The 27,937-nt window shown below is 40.9% G+C and overlaps 3 protein-coding genes across 4 annotated transcripts; all 3 read left to right on the top strand.

The window, feature by feature from the left end:
- Positions 1 to 2,725: 2,725 nt before the first annotated feature.
- Positions 2,726 to 8,211, top strand: LOC134101453 (alpha-synuclein-like). Of its 2 annotated transcripts, XM_062555162.1 has the most exons (6): positions 2,726 to 2,862; positions 3,316 to 3,463; positions 3,762 to 3,791; positions 4,867 to 5,009; positions 7,286 to 7,369; positions 7,474 to 8,211. In XM_062555162.1, exons 2-6 carry the CDS (start codon positions 3,343 to 3,345, stop codon positions 7,483 to 7,485), a joined length of 390 nt encoding a protein of 129 aa, XP_062411146.1. In that variant the 5' UTR covers positions 2,726 to 2,862; positions 3,316 to 3,342; the 3' UTR covers positions 7,486 to 8,211. The 2 variants fall into 2 exon arrangements, with proteins under 2 accessions (XP_062411146.1, XP_062411145.1); XM_062555161.1 differs by lacking the exon at positions 2,726 to 2,862 and having other exon boundaries at positions 3,242 to 3,463.
- Positions 8,212 to 10,199: 1,988 nt separating this feature from the next.
- On the top strand, positions 10,200 to 12,023 carry LOC134101237 (desmin-like). Its single transcript, XM_062554833.1, has 3 exons — positions 10,200 to 10,671; positions 11,028 to 11,681; positions 11,950 to 12,023. Exons 1-3 carry the CDS (start codon positions 10,200 to 10,202, stop codon positions 11,979 to 11,981), a joined length of 1,158 nt encoding a protein of 385 aa, XP_062410817.1. The 3' UTR covers positions 11,982 to 12,023.
- Positions 12,024 to 18,393: 6,370 nt separating this feature from the next.
- Positions 18,394 to 20,081, top strand: LOC134100402 (vimentin-like). The gene is made up of 3 exons (XM_062553577.1): positions 18,394 to 18,865; positions 19,270 to 19,923; positions 20,047 to 20,081. Exons 1-3 carry the CDS (start codon positions 18,394 to 18,396, stop codon positions 20,079 to 20,081), a joined length of 1,161 nt encoding a protein of 386 aa, XP_062409561.1.
- Positions 20,082 to 27,937: the final 7,856 nt, after the last annotated feature.

Here is a 27,937-nt window from a genome sequence, read left to right as displayed (position 1 = left end):
TTGTGTTGCATTACTGTTGTGTTTTTTGTCATCATTTCCAGCAGATGGCAGTGTTTCAAAAGAAATGCATTTTCGATGTTTGAATTAGTGTGGTAGACAACTTTGTGCAGATACTAAGGAGAAGAGGGACCATCCAAATTGTTATGCATACACAGTTCAAAAGGCAACATGGGGCTAGTGCCTATGGCATGGGCAACTTGTAAAATATGAAGAGGCACAATTAATGTTGAATTATTATTAAAGGTTTGTAGCAACAGGTTGCCATCCAGACTGTGTCTTTTTTAGGGAATGCCTTGAATATCTCAGGAAAACAATACTAAACTGCATTCTTCACATATTACAATGGTATGGCCCCATAGTAGGAGAGTCCAGGTGTTAAAATGACCTGCCTGCAGTCCAGATATGTCACATGGGGATCATTATAGAACAAAAAAGAGAAATAGCATGATAAGGAAGTCCCTAGATAGTTAAGATGAAATCTTATATTGAGCAAGTCTGGGACAAGTTGACAACAACTACTCTGTCTACTCCGTTCCCAAATGTTTAGAGACAGTATAGTGATGGGAAAACATTGAGAGGAGTTGCGGCATCAAATTCAAAATGAGCGCCTGTTTGTCAATTTGCCAAAATACCAGTTTCGTTTTTGTTGGTTTTTGGAAACAAGGTTGTACAATAAAGAAAGGATTCCTGGAGGCAACACGAAATAGCCTAACTTCAATAAGGACAAGTATAAAACAGACTTAATGGGCAATATCCTCCTGACTTCACACAAAAATACCACACAGACACTGATAAATAACACTGCAATACAATTGCTACCCTATGTTTTTACCAAAAAGAATAGAATGGCTCTTCTCCTGCTTTACACTCTTCCCCTTTGCATCACATAAATACAGTATAAAGTTCCTCATTTCTCACTGTGTCTCTGCTCTATTTCGTCTGTAGGCATACCTGTGTGCTCTTTGTTCTGTTTTCTGCACATCTCTTTTCTCTGCTCTACACCTATCTAAATATTTACCTAAATATCTTCTGTCTTGTCCTTTCCTCCAGTTCCTCTCAGCATGATTCACACTGACTACAGTATGTTTACATGCACTTCACTATCCCTGTTATTAGGCTTACCCCAGTTTTGATCAAATTCGGGATATGGTGTTTAGAAACCCAGGTATCAATGTCCCTGTATACACCATGAATATGAGGGCAACCATTCAAACGAGGCAGCTCATAAGGCTACCACCACAAGACAAACTCAGCTTTTTCTGCATGACACCAGCAGTGCCACCACTGTTCTGTTTCACAGGACCACTTGGGCAATGCGTCATCAATGTGGGATAAAGGGTGTGAGCGTACTGTAGTTGGTGACCTGCTTTAGGTAATTGACAAGGAAAAAAACATGAGCTTATTTCTTCATCAGCAAGCATCAGAAAATTCACACTATATTGGCCAAATACAATAGGAAACACTCTTCACCCGATGACATTAACATGGAGTACATCACGATCTATGCTGATCTCATAAATTCATAAATGAGTGCACAATCAGAGGCCACAAACACTTCATGAGCTCAGCCCACAATCAGATGAACATTTGGCTGCTTCATATAATAGGCCTATGCTGTTTGCCTTTCAGTATAAAACACATATCATCAACATTGTCGTCTTTGACTGGGAAGTTTTAGCTGGAAAGTGCTGATGATCTGATCACAACATATTTTTGTATTTTTGTTGTCATTAAAATAATATCACCAAGTGTTGGCAACCACGACAAAGCGAAATGAAGCAGGTTTCCATGACTACATGCTAAGATGAGAGAGAAGGACATATGATAAGAACCTACTGTACACCAATTGAAATCCTCGTATGAAAGAGAAGAAGGCCTTGAGCTAGGCTTGAGATTAAAACATGGCAGACGAGATCTGAGACATACCGTGCAGGAAGTTATCTCACGCAAGAGACAATAATGGAGACAGAGGGGCATGTGGAAAACAATCAGATCAAAAAACAAACCTAGTTCTGTTTTTCTGAAACATAATGATTGAATCCCTTTTAAAAGCAATCCTTCGGACAAAACCAATTCATAACTATTCAGTGATGTTTTTAGTTTGTGTTAACCATCAAATCCAGTGAGACTCTCCAGCCATGAGGAGCAGCTAGCAGTAGCCTAGGCTGTGGACATTTTAAAGACCACATTCCCTTCCATAGCTCACTCTGTTACATTTTCACACACTTAGCCTACCACAATTAACTTTCATTCCACCCAAAGATGCCATAAGATCAAAATTAATTATAAGATCAATGTGTAGGCGTATGAATTAAACAAAATAAGGCTTGAGCTAGAGTAACTAATCATTACACCTCCAAAGACAAACAGGGTAGGCTACCTCAATTATTACCGTTGACTCACTTAGATTAAACTATATAAATAAATAGGATAACTATTGGCCCTATAGCCTACATGTATGTGCTGACATTAATTATTGACACATTATTGTAAATCAAGCAATAATAACTTAATTAGGCCTATGTCATCTCAGTTATGTTTTTTTTTTTTAAATAAAACATAACCTAGCCCTCTAATTGAGACACACACACACGAATGGTTGAGCTTGCACTCAGAGTGACACAAGCATGTGAGACACAACCATCAGGCTACAACCACCGGGCTCGCATCAGTACCATCCGTCGGTCACGCGCGCACATCCGAGACACCAGAGAATCAGTTTCCGATAGGCTACAGGGGACATAAGAACACACATACGTTTAGGCTGGAATAATCAGTTTAGACGCATCGAGGGCAACGTCAAATTTGATATTCATTAGGCTATAGGCTACCAGAAATCTCAGGGAAGAAAGAAGCGAACAGGTGGGTGAAGAGTCCACAACGTCCGTGTAATTATCAGTAGTGGGATGCTTTTGACTCCTTGACAGGATGAATGAAATAATTGAGTAATCTAAATGTCATGCAATGAAGATTCTCATTAGTAGTTATCAGTCCTTATTTTTATTTATTTTTGTATTTATTTTTTTAATGTTAAGTGGGTCGTGCTACGATACCTATAATGTTCTGTTAAATCTGTTAAATGTAGGTATGGCTACTTGAGCAAAAATGTGTTCTGTAATCTATCTGTGAATGTTAAGTTTAAGACAATTCATTCAGGTGCATGGAATTTTTCTGTGTGCTCATGGGGCTCATCAAACGAGTTGAGCAAGATAAACTGGACTTGAGAGAATGAGTGGGCGGTGACAACTCGGCATCAGACTCCGCGTGATAAAGCAGCAAACTTGCCATTACTAATTGTACACGTCTTCTTAGCAGACTGTTTGTTGTCCATTTGGAATCGGCATGGACGCGTTTAAGAAAGGACTGTCAAAAGCCAAGGATGGGGTTGTGTTGGCGGCGGAGAAGACCAAACAGGGAGTGACAGGAGCAGCTGAAATGACTAAAGATGGGGTCATTTTTGTTGGTACGTGATATTTAGCCGTCAGAAGCCAATTTCTGTCTTTAATCAATTAATTTACTGAGCAGTGGCAATTAAATTTTGTTCTAAATGAAATCATGCTGGAGGCTATCGGTTCACTTCAATTAGCAAATAGAATCTTATGTGAAAGCCTTGAAGCAAACTAGCCACAGATCCAGTTTCCAAGTGCCATGTTCTCATTAGCCATTGAACGTGTGGGCATTCCCAATTGACTTAAATGTGATGTTATCCTTTGTTTGGTTTGTTAAAGGGACAGACTAAGGGTTATGTTTTTGTTTTTCAGGTTCTAAAACAGTGGATGGAGTCACTACAGGTAGGCCTGAATTCTGACAAATGTCAGTGCTTTCAATGACTATGCAAGTCATTAATTTGCCACATTCATTTTAATGTCAGATCTTGAAAGTTCAGAGACTGAATGGCAAATTGGCAATGTAGTTTTGTCTGGCCTCAGGTACAGTAGAAAGGTGCACATTTTAAATGGGCTTCTATTGTGACATTTTAGCAGAGGTGGAAAAGTCCAGCTTCAGAAAGTACAAATCCAACCATGTATTGGTTCTACCTATACACTTAGGTGATTGCACTAATTAGCTGCTCTACCTAGTTGTGCTAAAATATCATCTGGTTTAGTGGTTGGCACAGACATGTGGCAGGACTTTTACTTTCTGAAGCTGGACTGTTCCATCTCTGCATATTAGTATATTTTCACTCTCTGGATAATCTCTAAATAGACCAGACCATGTAGTATTTTTATCCATGATCATATTGAAGGAAACTATTTATATAGGCTACCAAGTGCAAGATGAAAAATCATCAAACAAGCTATCAGTGTTGCCAGGTCACGTGAGCAAAAACAAGCAGCAGGTCCTTAAAACAAGCCCTAAAGAAGCGATCCAAGTAGCATCCCCTCCCCGAACACCTGACGTTACATTTCTAGGGCAGAGGAGTTAGAGGAGCCTGTAGTTACCGTGTAGAGTCGACGTAGAGGCATAGGTTTAAAATGCCCTTTGTGTACGTGTAGACTTTGCCTGGATTCTACGCAGAAACAACAAACACGAAGCAAGCCCAAAAGAAGCGACCACATAAAATACACGCCCCCAAAACCGCAACCCGCAACTTCACCGAAAAACAAGCCCAAGCCGCTTATAATAAGCAGACTCTGGCAACACTGCAAGCTATGTGTATGGTGGATGAATGGGTATACAGGTAGATTGTGATCATTAAATTAGGGTGAAAGCTTCATAAATTAAATAAAGCTATTTCTTTCATTACAGTAGAACTATGGTGATCTTTTCATTCTAGATTATAATTCAAGACACAAAAGTCAATGAATTCATTTCAGATAGTTAGTTTCTGGGCTCTGTGGTCATTTCTCTGTGTCTGCCTTCCAGTGGCCGGGAAGACTGTTACTGGGGTGTCACAGGTGAGTGGTGCCATGGTGACTGGAGTCACAACCGTTGCCCAAAAAACAGTGGAGGGTGCTGGGAACATTGTCGCTGCAACAGGACTGGTGAAGAAGGATACACCAAAACCAGTGAGTAAAGATATTCCATTTCAGTCCTTTTCAAACGTGAACGACCCCCTTTTTTTCCTCTATGACAAAAGCCCCCATATTGATTACATTAACAAGAGGTGGTGTTGGCTCAGGTATTGTCAGTGTCTGGGAATGACTGTTCTCAGGTAACTAGGAAGATTTATTCCTTGTTTTTGTCAGGTTGTGCTATGGTCAAATAGGGCCGTTATGTTCATCATGGTCATATTTCAAAGTTAACAGACTTGACTGAATAGAGTTGGTCATTGTGTCATCAGGAAAGTGACCCTGGGATTTGCCCTAAGACTTTGACCCTGGGACAGGTGTTGCAGTCACTGTCGATAATTATAATTGAAGACCAGATGCGCTACCATCTGTAAAGTTGCCTGCACACCTGTCTGAATGGCATTGCATTTGTGAGTGTAAAACTCAAATTTAACACTGTACTCGGCAAGGCATTGTTGTGTTTATGTTACCGTATACATTTGGAGTTTAGAGGTTTCAATAGCTGCCATCAACTGCAGATTTCTTTCACTGACAATAAGACAGTTACAGGGGAAAGACTAGTCCTTTAGAATGATCCATATAGAATGAAGCCAATGATTGCTTTTGTGTGGGTTTTACTGCAAGTATGACTTTATATGACAGGGAAGCTACACCAGGCTTGTTTTTTTTTACATGTTTGCAACATGTAAAAAACATTTTAGAGGACTGGTCAATGTTTTTCGAATGTACATGCTGCCATCACATCTGGTGTAGCTACTTCCATTGATTATAGTGGAAGCTAATGTTGCAGTAGACACAACATGAACGGAACGCTTCAGTTACGCGCCTGGTGCAGCTTCCATGTGAAAACAAAGTTGCAGGTAAGGGGATTCATAGGTCATTTCGAAGGAAATGTTGATGTAATGAAGTTACAGAAGTTATCAGTGAAAATCTCCATCAGGGAAAGGGAGATAAAGGAAGCATTGTACACTCTGTACTGTAATGTACATTCTGAGTCAGACTGTGTTGAGCGGATTTGTGAAATGGTCACAAATGTCGGCAGGTTTTTGGTAAAGAATGATGCAAAGTCATCAGCAGTTGACTGCTGGGAGTTGACGTGAGGAGGAAGGCTTTGGGAATAACAATTCTTCTCCTTTCATTTGGGGCATCAGGTAGGACGGCAGCAAAAATCAATTCTTACTTTCATCCGTCTGTCCACATATGACATGTAATGGAGGGAGTGATGGACGGTGTGTCAGGCTGAGGATAGGACGAGAGGAAAGTACTGAATAGATGAGAAGCATGAGATATGGTTGCTCTGCTGTAGTGGTTTGATGGCTTGATGGCTTCCGTAATTCTGATGAGTCTTGTAACAAAACAACCAAGGACAACACTATGTAAACAGGTTTCAATTCAATGTTTAAATGGCAGATTATCATTACCAAAAATGAGCTCTGACAGAGAAGATGTGTATTGGTGACAGGTTGGTGTCAGGTTGATTGTAAATGTAATGTGAGATGAAAGGTGCCTAGACAGCCTCCTGGTGATGGGCTGTAATGAGGAGGCAGACGCATGGGGCAGTGAAGGGCAGCAGCCACGGTGGCTCAGCGGCTCGCCGGCTCCGACTCCCCTTTGTGAACAGATGGAGGAGCAGTAGGCGGTGTTAAATGGAGAGGCAGGAGACGCTGCACATTAACTATGTGCTGTCTGTCTGTGATCACACTAACACACACACACACACACACACACACACACACACACACACTTTCACAAGGCACATAAATAGTGTAGGTGTTTTTACTGAAGATATTGAGCTGCTCCTAAGGACAAAAGGGTTTACAAGCAGTCTTATGTACAGTACATGTGAAAATGTAATGGGAATACAACATTCTTCTTTGCACATATTGCACTGAAGACAGTGAGATTTTCTCTACACCCAGACACAGACACAGTGGCTCCCTCCACACACACAGACACACACCTGCCTGTGGCTCATTAGAGAAGGTCATCTCAATGCCAAACAGTAATCAAGGCCTAATCTTCACAGTGTGTGTCTTGTCTTGGCCGCCCCTCAGTTTGGATTGTATAGCTCTTCATCTCAAGGCAATCAGCTCAGGAAATTCAAAGACTTTCTAACAGCATGATGCTATTTTTCAACCAAAATAATTTCTTTTGAAGAATGCAAACATAGGCCTGTGTGCAATCCAAATAAATCAAGGGATTCTCCCCATCCACATTGTTATTATTTGGATGGTGCGGTTGAGTAAGTAAAGGCTGTGCTTGTGTCCAAACAGGATGAAGAGGCCAAGGAGGCGCCGGTGGAGAATGCAGGGGAGACTCAGGCTGAGGCTGACAACAGCTGTGACAAGGCCACTGAGGTATCCATTTTGTGTTTATTTTGTGGTGCCTCTGATGTTCTTTTATGAATATTATAGTTTTAAACCAGTTCAGATTTTCCTGATGTATTTTCTTTATCTCTTAGGACACTGAGTGATACTCCTTGTGTTCCTTGACTCAAGAGTTCAAGAACATTCCATGTGACTCTGCCAAGTTCCCTTTTACTGCGTTGTGGTTCTCCATGGATATGGTTCGGTGTGTCTCTGTGTGTGTTTGAGTGAAAATAATTCAGGTGTGTTTGGGAGTGAGAGTGCATGTGTCTGTGTTGGTCCATGTTCTTTGTTAGTCCTGACTGTGGTACATGTGTACATGTATTCATGTGTGTGTCCCTGAACCAGGTGCTATCTTACGTGACTCCCTCCCACTAAGACAGGTCTCCTGGTCAGAGGAGAGTATTTGCTCTGTGGAATTTGTCGCTCTGGGTTAAAAAAGAAAAATGTATGTCAGATAGAATGCTAATTCACCTCTGATGCTTTCAATTTAAATGGTGAATTGAAAACATGTGGTGTAAACAAGTGGCAACAAACACCTAAGTGTCTATATAATTATGAATGATATGAAGTTACTTTTCAATATATTATATTTGTATGTGTTCGATCTAACTGGTAGGTTGTGCTGAGGTACTTTTATGTAGAATTATATTTTCTATGTTTACAAAGTGGATGAATAGTACATGGAATCTGATACAAGTTGCATGGAGTAAATGCTGTAATTTGCCTGTTACATTATTTAAAATGCTGGATGTTAAATATAAAACAAACAAATCAACCGCATTGCACTGTATATTGTACAGACTGGAATAAAGAAATGAATGAATTGCGAATTATTGACATGAATGTGGAAAAGTTTCTTTGCCAATCTATTTGTCATTTAATTGTGAATTGTTAATTGAGAGAGGGTAGTGCAGGAGGGTGTTTGAAGAGAATAAAATAGTTACTAAACAAAGCAGTGTGTGTAGGCACCTTGTCTTTCAGGATACAGAGGCCTAGGGTGACCCAGTGTCAGACTTCATTGTCAGACACAGAGTGTCATGACCATCATTTTGAGGTGTGATTCTGCAATCTTGATCTCAGTTCTTTGGTTGAGCATTCAGGTGGCTGGCAGCAACATGTGGTAGAGTGAAGGAGGCTTGTTATGGATCCTGGGTACAACATGCAACGTGTTTCTGACTGCCATCAGCCAACCGTGCATTATATGTTGCATGTCACCTTGTGCAATGTTGGGCTTGGTTGTTGATTGCCAATTGTGGGCAATGTCCTACAGAACACCTCTCCTGTGTATATTTGAAATTAAAAGACAGTAAAGCCAAAAGGTTATTTATTCTGGCTAGCAAAGTTTTTGAAATGGCTGATAGGCAGACCCTGGGAATACCACTGTGCACGATAACAGGAGGAGTGGCGCAGCTGCATTGGGGATGGTCGCCATGACAATGTGACTGCATAGGCCCCATGGCAATTAACATACGGCCTAGAGATTGTATCAGCTCTGCCTCAAGAATCCCCCAGAGGACTGAAGCTAACACTGTACAGACCTCAGAAGGTAGAAGGTGATTCTTTGTTTATGTAGAAACTACTATTCTGAAAAAACAATGGTGTGTTGGACTGTCAAAAAAATTAATTCATTGATACATTCTATAAAACTATGGCTTGATTGCGTTTGATGTATAGATCCATCAACATAGGATATGGATAGTTTTAAATAAATGAGACCAACAAACATATTTCTCCAAAGTAGAGATACAGCTTAAGAACTTCAAAACTACAATAATGTCATTAGTAGCAATACAGGAAAAAATGAAAAGAATGATATTTTAAACACATAAAAATATTGTATTGAATAAGCATACAGTACATAACATGATGAAATGTTGCATTTTATTTCTGTAATATGACTGCTACAGTAGTGGATACTAAAACAAACAGTTTAAGATTAGAACACATGTAATGTTAAAGAATGTGATATACACAAAACTCAGTTTACTATTGAACTTTCCCTTGATAGCTAACATCATAGTTGCACCACAGACAGATGTAAACAGACAAAAAAAGAACAGTGAACGAATGTACAATATTATCATACTGTATATCTCCCCTCAGAAAAAGACATAATCATGAATACCTAACACAAAAAGCTCTAAAAAATCAATATTGTTAAGCTGAAATAAGATTATGAAGGTGTTAGATTCAATTGGTGATCTTGTCTTGGTGGTATTGTAAAAGCACCAAAAGTATCACAAGAAAACAAGAATCAACTCATTTGTGTTTTCACACGAAAAGAGGTATTTTTTAGAGACAGATATTTTTGAAGATTACTGTCTGACATCTTGATTCATTAGACAGAAGAGGGAATGCTCCTCTCATGTTGAAAGGATGCAGATGTTAGCATGTGTGACGAGGGCAGGGTTTGTTGTAGAAGCATGACGTCAGTGTTTCCCAGTGCTGCAGAAAGATGCCCTGGCATCCCAGTGGCTACTCTGAGTGTAAAATGGTGACCACACGCGCAGACATTGCTATGTAGCAGCAGGTTGTGAAGGCCGTGAAGGCTTCGTGTGCCGCGCCACTAACAATGCAGTGCAAGCTAATGAGATGTGCAGCCGAGGCCCTCCAGTGGGGTGTCATGATCCACATTTAAAACGTGTCAAAACCTTGCGAGGGTTTCAAAGAGTGGTGTGAGATTCTTAGTGGACTTTTATAAGACCAGGGTCCAGCACTTGGACAGTCAGTAGCAAGCTCAGCCAGCTCCTGGGGAACAAGCAAAGCAGAGCTCCTGTGGTGGAACTATTACCCAGCTAACAACACAAAAGGCAGAACCATGAGAGGCTCCTCATACTCCCAGAAGTCCCTGGCGGTCAGCAGCTCCAGCCGAGTCCGGGTGCAAAGTCCATCTCCGTCCCGCTGCAGGGGCTCCTCCTACAGCCGTGGCCGTGCTGGGTACCAGAATGGCGTGTCTGCTGTTGAGGTGGGCACCGAGATCCACCAGCAGCATGCCAACGAGAAGGAGGAAATGCAGGAGCTGAACGTGCGCTTTGCCGGCTACATTGACAAGGTGCAGGCCCTGGAACAAAGGAACGCCCAGCTGCAGGCAGAGCTGGCCGCACTGCAGGGCCGCTTCAAGGGAGGCCCCGGTGGGCTCGCCGAAGAGTACGAGATCAAATTCAAGGAGGTGAGGGACCTGATTGAGGCTCTGACTGCTGAAAAGGGTGCGGCCGACATTGAGAGGGGTTACATCGAGGAAGAGGTGGAAGTGTGGAGGCTCAAACTGGAGGAAGAGCTGGCCCTCAAAGGTACGCTAACAGGGATGAGGAAAAATTTTGCTCTTTTTTTAATACCTGCATAATAACAAATGGTTAATGCCTATCAATACTTTTATTGGTCATCATTCGATATACCCGTGTCCTCAGATAAAGGAGGTGAACAAATAGGAGGAGATGTAGTTTAGTGAAACAATACAAAATGTAACAGTAATGCTAACCATATACAATCACATTTGCTTCTACTAGAAATAATGTTATAATAATTACAGTGATGTTACAAGATGGTGAGCTGAGAGCAATGTAAAATGTGTCTAAAGTTCTGAGTTACCAGCTAAATGTCAATGTTATGCTATTCTGACCGTCTCTCATCCAATCTGGAATTCCAGAGGAGGCTGAGATGATCCTGCGAGAGTTCCGTCAGGATGTGGATTGTGCCACACTACAGAAAGCAGAGCTGGAGAAGCGTGTGGAACAGCTGGTGGCTGAGATTGAGTTTTTGAAGAAGCTGCATGATGAAGAGGTGGCTGACCTTCTGAAGCAGATTGAGGACTCCAAGGTCACTGTGGAGCTGGACTCAGACCGGCCTGACCTGGCTGCCTACCTGCGCAACATGCGTGCCGAAATCGAGGCTGTGGCCGCTCGCAACGTCCAGGAGGCAGAGAAGTGGTACAAGGGCAAATTCGACACACTGAAAGAACAGGCAGGCAAAGCTGAGGACCAGATGAAGACCATGAAGGAGGAGATCACTACTTACCAAACCCAGGTGACCGACCTGCAGAACCAGATTGATGGAGTGAGAGCCCGTAATGCTGCTCTGGAACAGCAGCTGGAAGATATGGAGGCAGCTCACCTGGACAAAATGTCAGGGCTGGAGGCCATCATTGCTCAGCTGGAGAACCAGCTCTGTGAGACCAAGATGGAGATGAGCAAATACATGCAGGACTATCAAGAGCTGCTGCACATCAAACTGAAGCTCGACGCTGAGATCGCCACCTACAGGAAGCTGCTGGAAGGCGAGGAGAAGAGGCTGGGAATCTCAGGTAAGGCACACCAAACTACACTCAAGGCATATAAGCACTTTGAGTCTCATGTTTAACTTCTGAATCTTAGGATCTTGCAATTTCCCTTCTCAAACATAAAATGGGCAAATATATTTGATGAACTGGCATCAGAGAGTAATATTTAGTTGAGATGTGCAGAGGACAGCCTTACTCATTACCACTTCTGTTGTGCTCTGGGAGTAACCAGAAAAGATTAGAATCAGCATGGCTTGAAATATTAATGCCTCTATGCTTACTGCCTCCACAGGCGAGAGCCACACAGCCATCCAGGACTCCTAAGGACCTCCACCCCTCCCAGGACACACCACGCCTGTCTGTCTGTCTGTCACTCCCAGAGACCCAACACCGCAGAGCAACCATGTGCTGCTAACAGCCATCTGGGAAGCCCACATTCCTTAAGCATTTTGAGTAACAGTTAAGATGAATTTGAAGTGAAGGTGTTCCCAGCTGCTACTTAAAATAAAGCTTGACTTCAATGCACTCCTGTTTTCTGTGCTTGGGTGTACAGTATGTGTATGTTTTTGGTCTAAATAGGACGTTTCTAGGAGGGTTACAGAATCTGAAGTCCCTAACTACAGCCCCCGACCCCGCTAAACACACACACACACACACACACACATGGTGATAGCACACATGTCATGTTACACACGTCATGTTAGTGTCATGTTACCACGCTACAATTACTTAGCAAGAGTGAAAAGCAAGAGCAAGAACAAATAGGGCAGAATGTGACTGGTTGAACTAACTTTTGAGCATGTTCAACCGAACTTTGATTGTGTATGTTTAACTAGTCCTACTGTCTGCTGGTGTGCCGTTTCTGATTTCTTCATAGATCTGTAGCAGCAGGCCTTCACTGTTATCTTGCCAGAATTTGAAACCTTTTTCAAGTTTACTCTGTGGCGTTGGAGTTGTTGCTCTGACGATACAACGCACATCATTGACAGTACACTTCGGTAACTCCAAAAGGCATCTTATTAACTTCAAACACTCAGCCATAACACCGGCTCCCAAAGCAACCGGAAATACCATAATATCTTGACCCCAAATGCTGAAATAGTGCGTGCACAGAGCGTATCACATAGGTAAGCATATACAGTGAAAAGAAGGAAAAGAGGGTGTGTCACAGTTACTAAACCCACAGAATCAAGTCAGATCAATTTGACACATCTACATGCTAAACCAGGAAGGCAAACATGTATGACATGGTGTATGACATGGTTATGCTTTTAAATAAACAATGATTTGTTTCCACCATGAGTGTGTAAGGTATTGAGCATGTTAAAAATCAGTGATTTCACATCATGTTTTTCATTACAATGATGGCTTCGAGTATAGGCCCAATATGGTATATGGCACAATTTACAGAATGTTTCATGTCAGGACTTCACTTGAAAGGAGTAGTTTGGAATAAGTTAGTTTGGACAAAGGACCCCATTTCCAGGTTAGCCTGTGTGATATTTCTCAGTGGAGACCATTTCCAGCACAGTTCATCCAGTTCTTCTGTCAGACTCGGGTATTGAATCCGGGTCTCCGGAGTGAGAGTTTGAAGCTCTAACCACAAGACTACTGAGTAGACCCAAATGCAGAGCAGCTTCCTGAGTCGAAGTAAATGGTAAATCACTCTTCTTGGTCAGCTTTGTTGTTGGGGCAACCACAGAACTAAGTCCTGTATAAACTTTCGATAGAAGTTTGCAAATCCAAGGAACCTTTGGATCTCCTTGACTGAGCCAGGAATAGCCCAGTTACTCACTGGTTCAGTCTTCTTTGGATCCATCTCAATGCTGCCTTTTCTGATAATGACCTGTCGTACATGCCGTTCGTTGGTGGTCTTGTAGAGATTTTGAAAATATTAACATATCATCAAGGTACACAAACACACATTGATTGATCATATCCATCAACACATCATTGATGAGGGCCTGGAAGATGGCAGGGGCATTAGTCAGCCCAAATAACATGACCTGGTAATCACAGTGCCCGGAAGGTGTGTCTAATGCAGTCTTCCACTCACCACCTTGAGGGATTCTAACAAGATGGCAAGGAGAATGTGCAAATCTGTCCATGTGGAAGGCTGGTAACTGGCAGGAGCTCAATGGAACAATCATAGGTAGGCCTGTGAGGGGGGAGTGTAGATGTCTTTGTCTTGCTGAACATCTCCTTCAAGTCCAGATACTTGGCAGGGACATGAGATAATAGGGCAGGATCTGGAGACTCAGGCTGAAAGGAAGGGCTTGCAAAAAGGCATGTCGCATGACATGTTGGACCCCATTCAAGGACTATACTTCAAATCCAGTCAATGTTGTGGCAGCTTAGCCAAGGAAAACCCAAGACTACTGGGAACTCAGTGACACCACCCCGGGCCAAGGGAGTGGCCATCCAAAGCAGTAACAGAAAGAGAGTAATGTAGGGACATTTTGTGGAATCTTAAAGGAACCGTTTGTAAGAAATGCATTTCAATACGTAAGGGATAATGTATAGAACGCCGGTCATTATCGGAAAATAATTCCCGACAGGATGAACAGAACCCCAACACGCAGCAGAGGCCATGGCCAGTCAGACCATGCTTTGCACATATTGAGGAGGTATATACACACAAAAACCTAGAGTGTGACTTCAGCAAAATAAATGTAGGGGATTATGCCTATGGGATTTGATCTACTGATCTACTGATGAATATTTGAACAGTTTTTTGTGCAGCTGCTAGTGTGCCTAATGATGCCGGCACACTGACCTTATGGATGTGTGTCTACGATGCAAGTACAGAATTAACAGCATTGAAATTCCTGAACCAACAAATCTCCTAAAAAGTCAAACTTGAAGGATTTTGGAATGTATTTGGCTATATGAAACGGATGGCAGCTAGCTTAGCTGTGTGTGTGGAACGATAGTAAACCTCACTCCCAGACACCTCAAGAGTGCTGCTGGCTTGAAAGGTAGTAGTCTGGGCTTTTAACTGGATTGTGAGCACGCTCGACTCCTGATCTGAGGTGCTGCTGTTTCACAGGTTTGAGTCCAGGCATGTGCAGGGCTGGACCGCGGTGGTTCAACACAATGCAGGTTACATACAGTATACACAGGGAACCATGTTAAAATAACACAATGTCAATGTTTAAAGAGACCCTATGCAACTTTTTCATAGACATAAAATCGCGTAGAAATCGTTGTTTTGCTTGACTGACCAGTTTTATCGAAAACAGTCCCATTTCCTCCCGCCTCCAGTGTCCCTATCCGCTATTGCAGCCTTGCAGTTTGTCCAGGAGGCGATCGCTTCTTGTTTACATCTGGAAGTCTGAGACGCGTAAGGAATAAGAAGAACCATGCTTGCAATTTATATATTTATATAGCCTATATATGTATAAATATACACGCTAAAGCTGTAGGGGAAGCTTTGCAGAGAAATATGCAAGCATAAAACGAGCGAAAACGAAAAGCAAAGCCGAAACCGGAGATGAAATCGCCAATCCTGCATAGTTTCTCTTTAATGTACTAGGTACACATTTTGTGTCCTTTTTAAAGTTTAAAATTTTGAGTGCCCATTTTTTTCTAAATTGCAGGGATTTCTGGTAAATCTGCAGCCTGTACCAAAAGTCCTATTGTTTCTGTAAGGATTAGTATTACTATTATTACCTCCACCACCAAGGAGGTTATGTTTTCATTGGGGTTTGTTTGTCTGTCTGTCTGTTTATTTGTTTGTTTGCAAGATAACTCAAAAAGTTATGAATGAATTACAATGACATTTTCAGGGAAGGTCTGAAATGACCTGGGAGCGATCCGTATCACCGTCTGGATCCAGGAGGCGGTTATGCTTTCACTTCGCAGTTTGCACTCTCTGAGTGCTTTTCTAATTGAAGATCCTGCCAGCATTTTTTTTAGGTGGTTCTCATGGGTGAAAACTCATTTGATACACACAACAGGTGTTAGACAAAGCAGTCATGGCTTGGCCCTGGGCAATTTATGTCAGATGTAGAATATATCATGTCAAAAAGTTGCTGATGTTAAATTGTGAAGGGATTGTTGATATGTTGAAATGTGTCAAAATGGTGATGCAATTAATAAAATATATGTGGCCTCTGTTGGATTTTGTTTTATTGAGATGGTTCCCATGGTTGAAAAATCATGAAAATTTACATGCATATCAGTTGTGACAGTTAAAGATCAGGGACAAAGGCTTGATCCTGGGTGTAGCTTAAAACTGAATCTTGTGCTTGGCCTATAGATTCAGCTACACACACCAAAGTTGTTTGACGCGTAACTTTGTGTGTAACTCGCAAAGATGAACAACTTTTCAAAGTGCACTAGTCACAGCCAATCAAAATACAGGATTCCAACAGCCAATCAGAATGCAGGATTCCACCAAAACAAATCTGCATGCAGAATTCCATCAGCCAATCAGAATGCAAGATTCTGCCAGCCAATTAAAATGCAGAATTTCAATTGCTGGATCCCGCCGGCCGATCAGAATGCAGGATTTTGACAGCTAATCAGAATGTAAGATTTCAACAACAGTCCCCCCCATGGAGGTATTAACTGGTGAGCATGACTAAGTCCCGCCCTCCATACAAATGAACGGCCGAGGCTAGGCTAGTAAATCCAGCCAATTCATTCATAGTCAACGCCATATTGAACACTGGAGCTCTGATCCAGCGCCAGTCGGCTCTGACCATGCGCAAAGTTCCAAAGCTGGAAATGACGCACGGACCTACATTTATCTTTATTGGATATTCTGTAAAAAGAGAGTCATCATCCAGTTCAGAGGGTGGCGATAATGCACATACCTTGCTTACCGTGTAACAAAAAGAAAAAGATGCTCTTGAACGCACACCTGAGTCCGATTGGAGTCTCGCACTGAGTAACGATTGGCTGTAGCCGCCGGATATAGGTACCCGTCCACCAACATGTGCGCGCATGAGAGCTCGTGCCCAACACGGATTTTCGTGCACGGAGCTGGTTCTAAATGCTCCATGTGGCGCCATACTTGAAAATGGCTCATGCTAACATGCCGAAGCTAATCTACATGGTCTTGACCCCCTGGTCCCCCCATCACCCCAGTAAGTAGGGGGAGGGGGAACTCTCTAGAATCTTTGATGGTAACATAACCAAAGTAAACCAGTTGAGCCTGGAAGCAGGCATCACAAAGTTGCACAACAAATTGAAGTCGGCTTTTTTTTTTAGCTGAACCATTTGTTTCTCTTGTGTGCTATAAAGGCAAGATCATTATGGGGTGCCATTTGTAAAATGGTGCAAACTGTTTTATCCATCACAGTTTTAGAGTCACAAAATGTACAATAAGTGCTACAATATTACACTTTCTCTTTTTCACACAATTTGGTGTAAAAATGACAATATAATTATTTTTCCAGGATAACATTTTGTGCTCAAGGAAATTCAAAGAGTGAAATGCTAAATATAAATGTTAAATATAAATGTTAAATGTAAATATTAAATATGAACGTTTAAGAAGAGCTCTTCTCCAAAATGCTATATCCACCATTATAATGCATTGCATTTCATTTGTTTTTGTTTTGGAAAAACTGAAATTGGGTTATTGAGATTAAATGTATCTTTACCCAATCAAAACAACACAACTGCACTTTTTATTGATATTACCAGAAACACAATTAAATAACATGACTTATTACTGTTTTCAAAAATGGATTTATAGCATTTTGGAAAAGAGCTCTTCGTATGTGTAAATGCATATATGTATATACACACACAATACAATGCTTCTTACAGTTTTATGACTTGATTACATATCCTTGTAATTCATTTTACAGTACGTATGCTTGCTGTGTCATTGCTAAGCACTGTTTAGAAGTCCCTGATGTTACAGCTCCTAATGGTAACAGAACACTGAGGCCATGCTCTGGTGTTTAAAAACCTGGGGTCAGCCCCCGTCCTTAATGGAGAAGAGCCATAAAGTAAAAACTAAAAGCTTTGTCTCCTCCAAGTGACAAGCATACACAGTGCTGGCTTGCAATACAACAATAATCATCCCTGTCTAGTTTATTGACATTGAGTTGACCATGTGGTTTATTCCACAACAGTGGAGAAACCCTGTATTGTTATCGTATCGTAATACCTTTGCAGAATGGGGACAGCCAGGAAGAGAGAATTTAATTTTACATAATTACAGTGAGCATATTATTAATCAAGATTGAATGCAATTATTCTGTGTATCAGTGTTGTATTAATACCATAGGCATTGTTTGCCTGTCAGCTAAAACAGTTCTAGTCAAGTCTGATCATAGCTTGTTGGACTTAACTGTATATCCATGTCACTTTAATGTATTGTAAATAAGTAAACAGTAAACAGTCTGTAAACTGTAGGCTGTAAACAGTGCAACCTTACAATAAATCACAAGAGATGTGTTGTGATTTATTGTAAGGCTGCACTGGATAAAAGGAAATAAAAAGAAATTAAAAAAGAGAAGGCATATGCATTTTCTTTTAAGCACATGCATTTATTAATAACAGTAACATCTGTCGGTCTGTCTGTCATGGTCCATATTTAAAACATGTCAAAACCTTGTGAGAGTTTCAAAGAGCAGTGTGAGATTCTTGGTGATCCTTTATAAGCCAAGGGTCCAGCACTTGGACAGTCGCAAGCTCAGCCAGCTCCTGGGGAACAAGCAAAGCAGAGCTCCTGTGGTGGAACTATTACCCAGCTAACAACACAAAAGGCAGAACCATGAGAGGCTCCTCATACTCCCAGAAGTCCCTGGCGGTCAGCAGCTCCAGCCGAGTCCGGGTGCAAAGTCCATCTCCGTCCCGCTGCAGGGGCTCCTCCTACAACCGTGGCCGTGCTGGGTACCAGAATGGCGTGTCTGCTGTTGAGGTGGGCACCGAGATCCACCAGCAGCATGCCAACGAGAAGGAGGAAATGCAGGAGCTGAACGTGCGCTTTGCCGGCTACATTGACAAGGTGCAGGCCCTGGAACAAAGGAACGCCCAGCTGCAGGCAGAGCTGGCCGCACTGCAGGGCCGCTTCAAGGGAGGCCCCGGTGGGCTCGCCGAAGAGTACGAGATCAAATTCAAGGAGGTGAGGGACCTGATTGAGGCTCTGACTGCTGAAAAGGGTGCGGCCGACATTGAGAGGGGTTACATCGAGGAAGAGGTGGAAGTGTGGAGGCTCAAACTGGAGGAAGAGCTGGCCCTCAAAGGTACGCTAACAAGGATCGTTTGGTTGGTTTATTCATACCTGCATTATAACAAATGGCTAATGGCCATCAATACTGTTACCTGGCATAATTTGGGATATACTAATATTTTCAGATAATAGATGCAGGTGATGAAGTTTAGTGATACAATACAAAACTTTTACAGTTGTATTGTTGTAATAATAATAATACATGTATTATAGAGCACTTTTTAAGCATTCAGCACAGAATGTACAAACTGTAATGCTAACCACATACAACCACATTTGCTTCTACTGTACTATAAATACTGTCATAGTAATAGTTACAGTTACAGTGATATGACAAGGTGTCTAAAGGTCAGCGCTACCAGCTCTATGCCAATGTCGTGCTATGCTGACCATCTCTCATCCAATCTGGAATTTCAGAGGAGGCTGAGATGATCCTGCGAGAGTTCCGTCAGGATGTGGATTGTGCCACACTACAGAAAGCAGAGCTGGAGAAGCGTGTGGAACAGCTGGTGGCTGAGATTGAGTTTTTGAAGAAGCTGCATGATGAAGAGGTGGCTGACCTTCTGAAGCAGATTGAGGACTCCAAGGTCACTGTGGAGCTGGACTCAGACCGGCCTGACCTGGCTGCCTACCTGCGCAACATGCGTGCCGAAATCGAGGCTGTGGCCGCTCGCAACGTCCAGGAGGCAGAGAAGTGGTACAAGGGGAAATTCGACACACTGAAAGAACAGGCAGGCAAAGCTGAGGACCAGATGAAGACCATGAAGGAGGAGATCACTACTTACCAAACCCAGGTGACCGACCTGCAGAACCAGATTGATGGAGTGAGAGCCCGTAATGCTGCTCTGGAACAGCAGCTGGAGGATATGGAGGCAGCTCACCTGGACAAAATGTCAGGGCTGGAGGCCATCATTGCTCAGCTGGAGAACCAGCTCTGTGAGACCAAGATGGAGATGAGCAAATACATGCAGGACTATCAAGAGCTGCTGCACATCAAACTGAAGCTTGACGCTGAGATCGCCACCTACAGGAAGCTGCTGGAAGGCGAGGAGAAGAGGCTGGGAATCTCAGGTAAGGCACACCGCATAACTACACCTAAGGCATGTTCTTCTGTTGTGCTCTGGGAGTAACCAGAAAAGATTAGGATCAGCATGGCTTGAAATATTAATGCCTCTATGCTTACTGCCTCCACAGGCGAGAGCCACACAGCCATCCAGGACTCTGCCTAAGGACCTCCACCCCCCCCCCCCCCCCCAGGACACACCACGCTGTCTGTCTGTCTCACACTCCCAGAGACCCAACACTGCAGAGCACCCATGTGCTGCTTGAAGTGAAGGAGTTCCTAGGTTCTACTGACAATAAAGCTTGACTTCAATTCATTTTCAGTTTCTACTGTGTTCTTGTGCTTAGGTATACAGTATGTGTGTGTTTTGAGTGTTACTAAACAAATAGGACATTTTAGGAAGGTTTACAGATTCTACAGCCACAACTTCTTCAAAAACCTCTATACACATCAAGTTATCCTACAGCAATGTCTATGTCCCAGTATTTGAACAGGTTTCTGCACAGTTGCTAGCAGTAATCTAATTAATTACTTTTCTCATCGTTGCAACGCCGTTATCGTTACTGAGAATTTAAAGCGTTGCGTTACTACAATTTGGCTGAATGAAGCGCGTTCACTGGATAGGATCATATAGGATGGAATACCCTCCCCTGAGCTAATAAATAAATGTATATTAGCCTAATCACCCTTGACAGACTAAGCATAGCTACCAAGATACTGTAGGCCTACATCAGAGTGGAATCTGGAAATAATTATAGGCCCACTTCCAACTTCAGGAGGGGAAAAAAGACTTGAATAGGCTACTCACCAAATCCAAGCCATTTCATTTGCACATACAGTATGTAGCGAACTTGCCACGATAGCTTATAGGCATAATAGTGACAAGTAAATATGCACTTTCTCTGTCTGTCGGATTTCTATAGTTTCTCACAGGGCTACTTCACTGAAACTAAACGTTATCTTCAAAGGAGGACCCTATACATTTTAAAGATAGCCTATTTTATTTTTGAGGGCTTTTGATATCGGGGGTTACCTTACAGTAAAATTAATTATTAGCCTATTACATGTCTCTGCTGCATAGCCTACATTTCGTCATGGCCGTTCAACTGGAGAAGGGGTTGTTCATTTACTCCTGTAGATTGCAAATATAGACTTGGTTGCGACTTCCGAACAGTTTTGTGAGTGCTACTTTGTTAATATTTGGGAAACTGCGAGTAAGGGGCCGCGACCCCACAGCCCTGGCTGCTGAAGTGCCGCGAGAGCGCAGCAAATCGTCAGAAACAATATATTTAAGCTCACAATAATCAGACCTGCCCAAAACGTTAACGGCCCACCGGGAATCCTCCCGCATCTCCCGATAGCCACCCCGGGCCTGGGCTGGGTGGGCGGATGCCATGCGCATGTTCTGACTTCCACCCACTAATTGTACCGAATAATTAGAGTGCATGCAAATGCACTCTACTGTTATCCGACATCTTCTTATTAGAGTGCATGAAAATGCACTCTACTGTTATCCGATTTTTGTTTTATTTTTATTTTTCCTCTAACGTTTTTGTGCGTGCAATTCAGCTTCAACCGTTTAACGTAGAAACTTCATTCAAACTGCGCAGCGTAGGTCTTACTTAGGTGACTTCAGCTATGTATTTTTCAACTTTGTAACTTTTATACTTTTTGAACTATTAAATAAAAACTATTAAAATTTCCCCATAGACTTAACATTACATTATGACATCATAATAGGGCAATTAGAATCTTATGCCAGGTGGCCAGTCCAGGTGCAGCAGCTCTCTCTCTCTCAGGCTTTAAGCATACAATCTCATTAAGACTACAGATCCTGTTTCACTACTTCCTCTGTCCACAACTGTTTCAAAATAAAAGTCCTCACTGCAATAATACACTATTAAATCATTTAACCATTGAAAATACTCAACTATTTAACTGTTCAACCATTCCAACTGTCAGTTATCATCAACTATGCCTCCAGTCAACTACATGAAACTTCTACCTACCTAGCAACCAACATAGCAACCATTAAAATTAAGCTTTTATGACAGTTTCCATAGCAACCAACATGATTATACTACAGTAACTTCTTTACTTCTGATAGTGGCCATCATGGATACCCTAGCAATAAATGTTTCAAAATAAAAGTCCTCACTAGCAAATTAGCATGGTTAGCATAGTTAGCATTGTTAGCATGTTTAGCAGAACTGCTAGAAATCATTAGCTAAGTTAGCTAATCAACCTGGTTAGCATTGTTAGCATTGTTAGCATAGTTAGCATTTTTATCATAACTGCTAGAAATCATCAACTAAATTAGCTAATCAACCTCTTTAGCATAGTTAGCATGGTTTGCATTGTTAGCATAGTTAGTATTTTTGCATAACTGCTTAAAATCATTTGCCAGGTTAGCTAATCTGGTAATCAGGTTAGCTAATTAAATTTTAAACTGTCTATCTTCGCACCATCAACTTTCAAAAACTATGAAACCACCATGTCTACCCTAGCAACACCTTAGTAACCATATCTACATGATTTATCTGTACATTTTTGCATTTTCATGCACTCGTAATTTCCTTGGAATTACATTCTCTAGTTATCGATATTATTATTACAGTGCATGAAAATGCACTGTACTGTTCTTCCTCGGTCTTCTTCTTATTATTACAGTGCATGAAAATGCACTGTACTGTTCTTCCTAGGCTTTTTCTTATTATTCTTCTTCTTCTAACGCAGCCAATTCAGCTTCAACCTCTTAACGTAGAAACACCATTCAAATTTTGTCGCGTAGGTCTTACTTACGCGATGTGGGCTTTGTATTTTTCAACTTTGTAACTTTTATACTTTTTAAACTATTAGTTAAAAACTATTACAATTTCCCCCATAGACTTAACATTGCTCATTATGACATCACGGCAGCAATTAGAATCTTACTCCAGCTGGTCAGCCACCTGGGCACCAACTGTCAGTTTCTCTCAGGCTAGAGCATACAATCTCATACAAGTGCATACAATCTCTCTGAAGACTACATATTCTGTTCCCCTGTATCCTCTGCGCACAACAGTATCAAAATAAGTCCTCCTAATTCCATCCAACTTTATATCCATTCATCTTCTTCAAACCATTCACTCATCCACCCATTCTAAACAGTCTGCCTATCAACATCAATTAGACGCTCTACATTCAACTTTTAAACAATCTACTCTGTCTCAGGCTGGCTCTCTTAAGACTAGCCAGTTAAATTGATTACACCTGTATCTGTATCCACTACTCTCAGTAGAGAGCTGTGTCTCTCCATTCTACAAGAATATAAGGCACATTCCATCCAACTTTCTATCCATTCATCTTCTTCAGACCATTCACTCATCCACCCATTAAACTGTCTATCAACATCTATTAAACAATCTGTCTATCAACATCCATTAAACTCTCTGTCTATCAACATTAATTAGACTATCTACATTCAACTTTTAAATTATTTACTCTGTCTCAGGCTTTAAGAGTACACTCTGGCTATCTTAAGACTAGCCAGTTAAATTGATTACACCTGTGTCAACTACTCTCAGAGAGCTGTATCAGAACAAGAATATAAGGCACATTCCATCCAACCTTCTATCCTATCATCATCTTCAGACCATTCACTCATCCACCCATTAAACTGTCAATCAATATCTATTAAACAATCTGCCTATCAACATCCATTAAACATTCTGTCTATCAACATTAATTAGACTATATACAACTTTTAAAGTATTTACTGTGGGTCCCTCTCAAGCAGCGTTTATATGTCCTCCCTCGCTCCTCGATCCTCAATGATCTACATAAAGAAAGATAGAAGAAGGGCTAGACTATCCCATTGTTGCCGCTCCATCATTCTTTATGTAGATCAGTGAGGAGCGAGAGAGGACGCGTAAACGCTATAATATGAGAGGCACCTTCTGTCTCAGGCTTTAAGCATACAATCTCATTAAGACTACAGATCCTGTTTCACTACTTCCTCTGTCCACAACTGTTTCAAAATAAAGGTCCTCACTGCAATAATACACTATTAAATCATTTAACCACTGAAACTACTCAACTATTGAACTGTTCAACCATTCCAACTGTCAGTTATCATCCACTATGCCTCCAGTCAACTACATGAAACCTCCATGTACCTAGCAACCAACATAGCAACCATTAAAATTAAGTGTTTATGACCGTTTCCATAGCAACCAACATGATTATACTGCAGTAACTTCTTGTTTCCTGATAGTGGCCACCATGGATACCCTAGCAACAAATGTTTCAAAATAAAAGTCCTCACTAGCAAGTTAGCATGGTTAGCATAGTTAGCATTGTTAGCATTTTTAGCATAACTGCAAAAAATCATAAACTAAGTTAGCTAATCAACCTGGTTAGCATTGTTAGCAAATTTAGCATTGTTAGCATAGTTAGCATTTTTAGCATTACTGCTAGAAATCATCGGTTAAGTTAGCTAATCAACCTGGTTAGCATTTTTAGTAAAGTTAGCATTGCTAGCATAATAAGCATTTTTAGCGTAACTGCTAGAAATCATTAGCTAAGTTAGCTAATCAACATTTTAACATGAATAGAAATCATTAGTTAAGTTAGAACTGGAACGTTTCATCTTTAAACTGTCTACCTTCACACTATCAACTCTCTGTAAACTATGCAACCACCATGTTTACCCTAGCTACACCTTAGTAACCATATCTACATTATCTATCTATTTTTGCATTTTCATGCACTGGTAATTCCTTGGAATTGCATTTCTAGTTATTATTATTATTACAGTGCATGAAAATGCACTGTACTGTTCTTCCTAGGCTTCTTATTCCTCTTCTTCTTCTAACGCTCGCAATTCAGCTTCAACCGTTTAACGTAGAAACTTCATTCAAACGTTGTTGCGTAGGTCTTGCTCATGCCATGTGTGCTTTGTATTTTTCAACTTTGTAACTTTTATACTTTTTAAACTATGAATTAAAAAACGATTTCCCCATAGATTTAACATTGAGCTATTTCCCCATAGACTTAACATTGCTCATTGTGACATCACGGCAGCAATTAGAATCTTAGGCCAGGTGGCCGGCCACCTGGGCACCAACTGTCAGTTTCTCTGGCTTTAACCATACAATCTCTCTGAAGACTACATATTCTGTTCCCCTGTATCCTCTGCGCACAACAGTATCAAAATAAGTTCTCCTAATTCCATCCAACTTTATATCCATTCATCTTCTTCAAACCATTCACTCATCCACCCATTCTAAACAGTCTGCCTATCAACATCAATAAGACGCTCTACATTCAACTTTTAAACAATCTACTCTGTCTCAGGCTGGCTCTCTTAAGACTAGCCAGTTAAATTGATTACACCTGTATCTGTATCCACTACTCTCAGTAGAGAGCTGTGTCTCTCCATTCTACAAGAATATAAGGCACATTCCATCCAACATTCTATCCATTCATCTTCTTCAGACCATTCACTCATCCACCCATTAAACTGTCTATCAACATCTATTAAACAATCTGTCTATCAACATCCATTAAACTCTGTCTATCAACATTAATTAGACTATCTACATTCAACTTTTAAATTATTTACTCTGTCTCAGACTAGCCAGTTAAATTGATTACACCTGTATCAACTACTCTCAGAGAGCTGTATCAGTGTCTCTCTTAACAAGAATATAAGGCACATTCCATCCAACCTTCTATCCATTCATCTTCTTCAGACCATTCACTCATCCACCCATTAAACTGTCAATCAATATCTATTAAACAATCTGCCTATCAACATCCATTAAACATTCTGTCTATCAACATTAATTAGACTATCTACATACAACTTTTAAAGTATTTACTGTGGGTCCCTCTCAAGCAGCGTTTATATGTCCTCCCTCGCTCCTCGATCCTCAATAATCTACATAAAGAAAGATAGAAGAAGGGCTAGACTATCCCATTGTTGCCGCTCCATCATTCTTTATGTAGATCAGTGAGGAGCGAGAGAGGACGCGTAAACGCTATATGAGAGGCACCTTCTGTCTCAGGCTATAAGCATACAATCTCATTAAGACTACAGATCCTGTTTCACTACTTCCTCTGTCCACAACTGTTTCAAAATAAAGGTCCTCACTGCAATAATACATTATTAAATCATTTAACCACTGAAACTACTCAACTATTGAACTGTTCAACCATTCCAACTGTCAGTTATCATCCACTATGCCTCCAGTCAACTACATGAAACCTCCATGTACCTAGCAACCAACATAGCAACCATTAAAATTAAGTGTTTATGACCGTTTCCATAGCAACCAACATGATTATACTGCAGTAACTTCTTGTTTCCTGATAGTGGCCACCATGGATACCCTAGCAACAAATGTTTCAAAATAAAAGTCCTCACTAGCAAGTTAGCTAGTTAGCATGGTTAGCATAGTTAGCATTGTTAGCATAGTTAGCATTTTTAGCATAACTGCAAAAAATCATCAACTAAGTTAGCTAATCAACCTGGTTAGCATTGTTAGCAAATTTAGCATAGTTAGCATTTTTAGCATTACTGCTAGAAATCATCGGTTAAGTTAGCTAATCAACCTGGTTAGCATTGTTAGTAAAGTTAGCATTGCTAGCATAATAAGCATTTTTAGCGTAACTGCTAGAAATCATTAGCTAAGTTAGCTAATCAACATTTTAACATGAATAGAAATCATTAGTTAAGTTAGAACTGGAATGTTTCATCTTTAAACTGTCTACCTTCACACTATCAACTCTCTGTAAACTATGCAACCACCATGTTTACCCTAGCTACACCTTAGTAACCATATCTACATTATCTATCTATTTTTGCATTTTCATGCACTGGTAATTCCTTGGAATTGCATTTCTAGTTATTCTTCTTCTAACGCAGCCAATTCAGCTTCAACCGTTTAACGTAGAAACTTCATTCAAACGTTGTTGCGTAGGTCTTGCTTATGCCATGCCTGCTTTGTATTTTTCAACTTTGTAACTTTTATACTTTTTAAACTATTAGTTAAAAACTATTACAATTTCCCCCATAGACTTAACATTGCTCATTATGACATCACGGCAGCAATTAGAATCTTAGGCCAGGTGGCCGGCCACCTGGGCACCAACTGTCAGTTTCTCTGGCTTTAAGCATACAGTCTCTCAGAAGACTACATATCCTGTTAACTGTTTCCTCTGTCCACAACTGTTTCAAAATAAAAGTCCTCACTGCAATAATACACTATTAAATCATTTAACCATTGAAACTACTCAACCATTGAACTGTTCAACCATTCCAACTGTCAGTTATCATCCACTATGCCTCCAGTCAACTACATGAAACCTCCATGTACCTAGCAACCAACATAGCAACCATTAAAATTAAGCGTTTATGACCGTTTCCATAGCAACCAACATGATTATACTGCAGTAACTTCTTGTTTCCTGATAGTGGCCACCATGGATACCCTAGCAACAAATGTTTCAAAATAAAAGTCCTCACTAGCAAGTTAGCTAGTTAGCATGGTTAGCATTGTTAGCATAGTTAGCATTTTTAGCATAACTGCAAAAAATCATCAACTAAGTTAGCTAATCAACCTGGTTAGCATTGTTAACAAATTTAGCATTGTTAGCATAGTTAGCATTTTTAGCATTGCTGCTAGAAATCATTGGTTAAGTTAGCTAATCAACCTGGTTAGCATTGTTAGTAAAGTTAGCATTGCTAGCATAATTAGCATTTTTAACGTAACTGCTAGAAATCATTAGCTAAGTTAGCTAATCAACATTTTAACATTAATAGAAATCATTAGTTAAGTTAGAACTGGAATGTTTCATCTTTAAACAGTCTACCTTCACACTATCAACTCTCTGTAAACTATGCAACCACCATGTTTACCCTAGCTACACCTTAGTAACCATATCTACATTATCTATATCTGCATTTTCATGCACTGGTAATTCCTTGGAATTGCATTTCTAGTTCTTCTTCTAATGCTTTTTGTGCGTCTAATTCAG

This window comes from Sardina pilchardus, chromosome 14 (genome assembly GCF_963854185.1).
Source record: "Sardina pilchardus chromosome 14, fSarPil1.1, whole genome shotgun sequence".
In the NCBI taxonomy this organism is placed as follows: Eukaryota; Metazoa; Chordata; class Actinopteri; order Clupeiformes; family Clupeidae; genus Sardina; species Sardina pilchardus.
Note: the sequence above shows the minus strand (reverse complement) of the source record. Positions and strands in the feature narration are given on the sequence as shown.

Excerpts from the sequence above, each read along its gene's own strand:
- LOC134100402 (XM_062553577.1), top strand. The coding sequence starts at position 18,394 with ATGAGAGGCTCCTCATACTCCCAGAAGTCCCTGGCGGTCAGCAGCTCC. Across the intron at positions 18,866-19,269 it reads GGAAGAGCTGGCCCTCAAAG|AGGAGGCTGAGATGATCCTG; the intron begins GTACGCTAACAA and ends CTGGAATTTCAG. Across the intron at positions 19,924-20,046 it reads GAAGAGGCTGGGAATCTCAG|GCGAGAGCCACACAGCCATC; the intron begins GTAAGGCACACC and ends CTGCCTCCACAG.
- LOC134101453 (XM_062555162.1), top strand. The coding sequence starts at position 3,343 with ATGGACGCGTTTAAGAAAGGACTGTCAAAAGCCAAGGATGGGGTTGTG. Across the intron at positions 3,464-3,761 it reads AGATGGGGTCATTTTTGTTG|GTTCTAAAACAGTGGATGGA; the intron begins GTACGTGATATT and ends TTTGTTTTTCAG. Across the intron at positions 3,792-4,866 it reads AGTGGATGGAGTCACTACAG|TGGCCGGGAAGACTGTTACT; the intron begins GTAGGCCTGAAT and ends TCTGCCTTCCAG.
- LOC134101237 (XM_062554833.1), top strand. The coding sequence starts at position 10,200 with ATGAGAGGCTCCTCATACTCCCAGAAGTCCCTGGCGGTCAGCAGCTCC. Across the intron at positions 10,672-11,027 it reads GGAAGAGCTGGCCCTCAAAG|AGGAGGCTGAGATGATCCTG; the intron begins GTACGCTAACAG and ends CTGGAATTCCAG. Across the intron at positions 11,682-11,949 it reads GAAGAGGCTGGGAATCTCAG|GCGAGAGCCACACAGCCATC; the intron begins GTAAGGCACACC and ends CTGCCTCCACAG.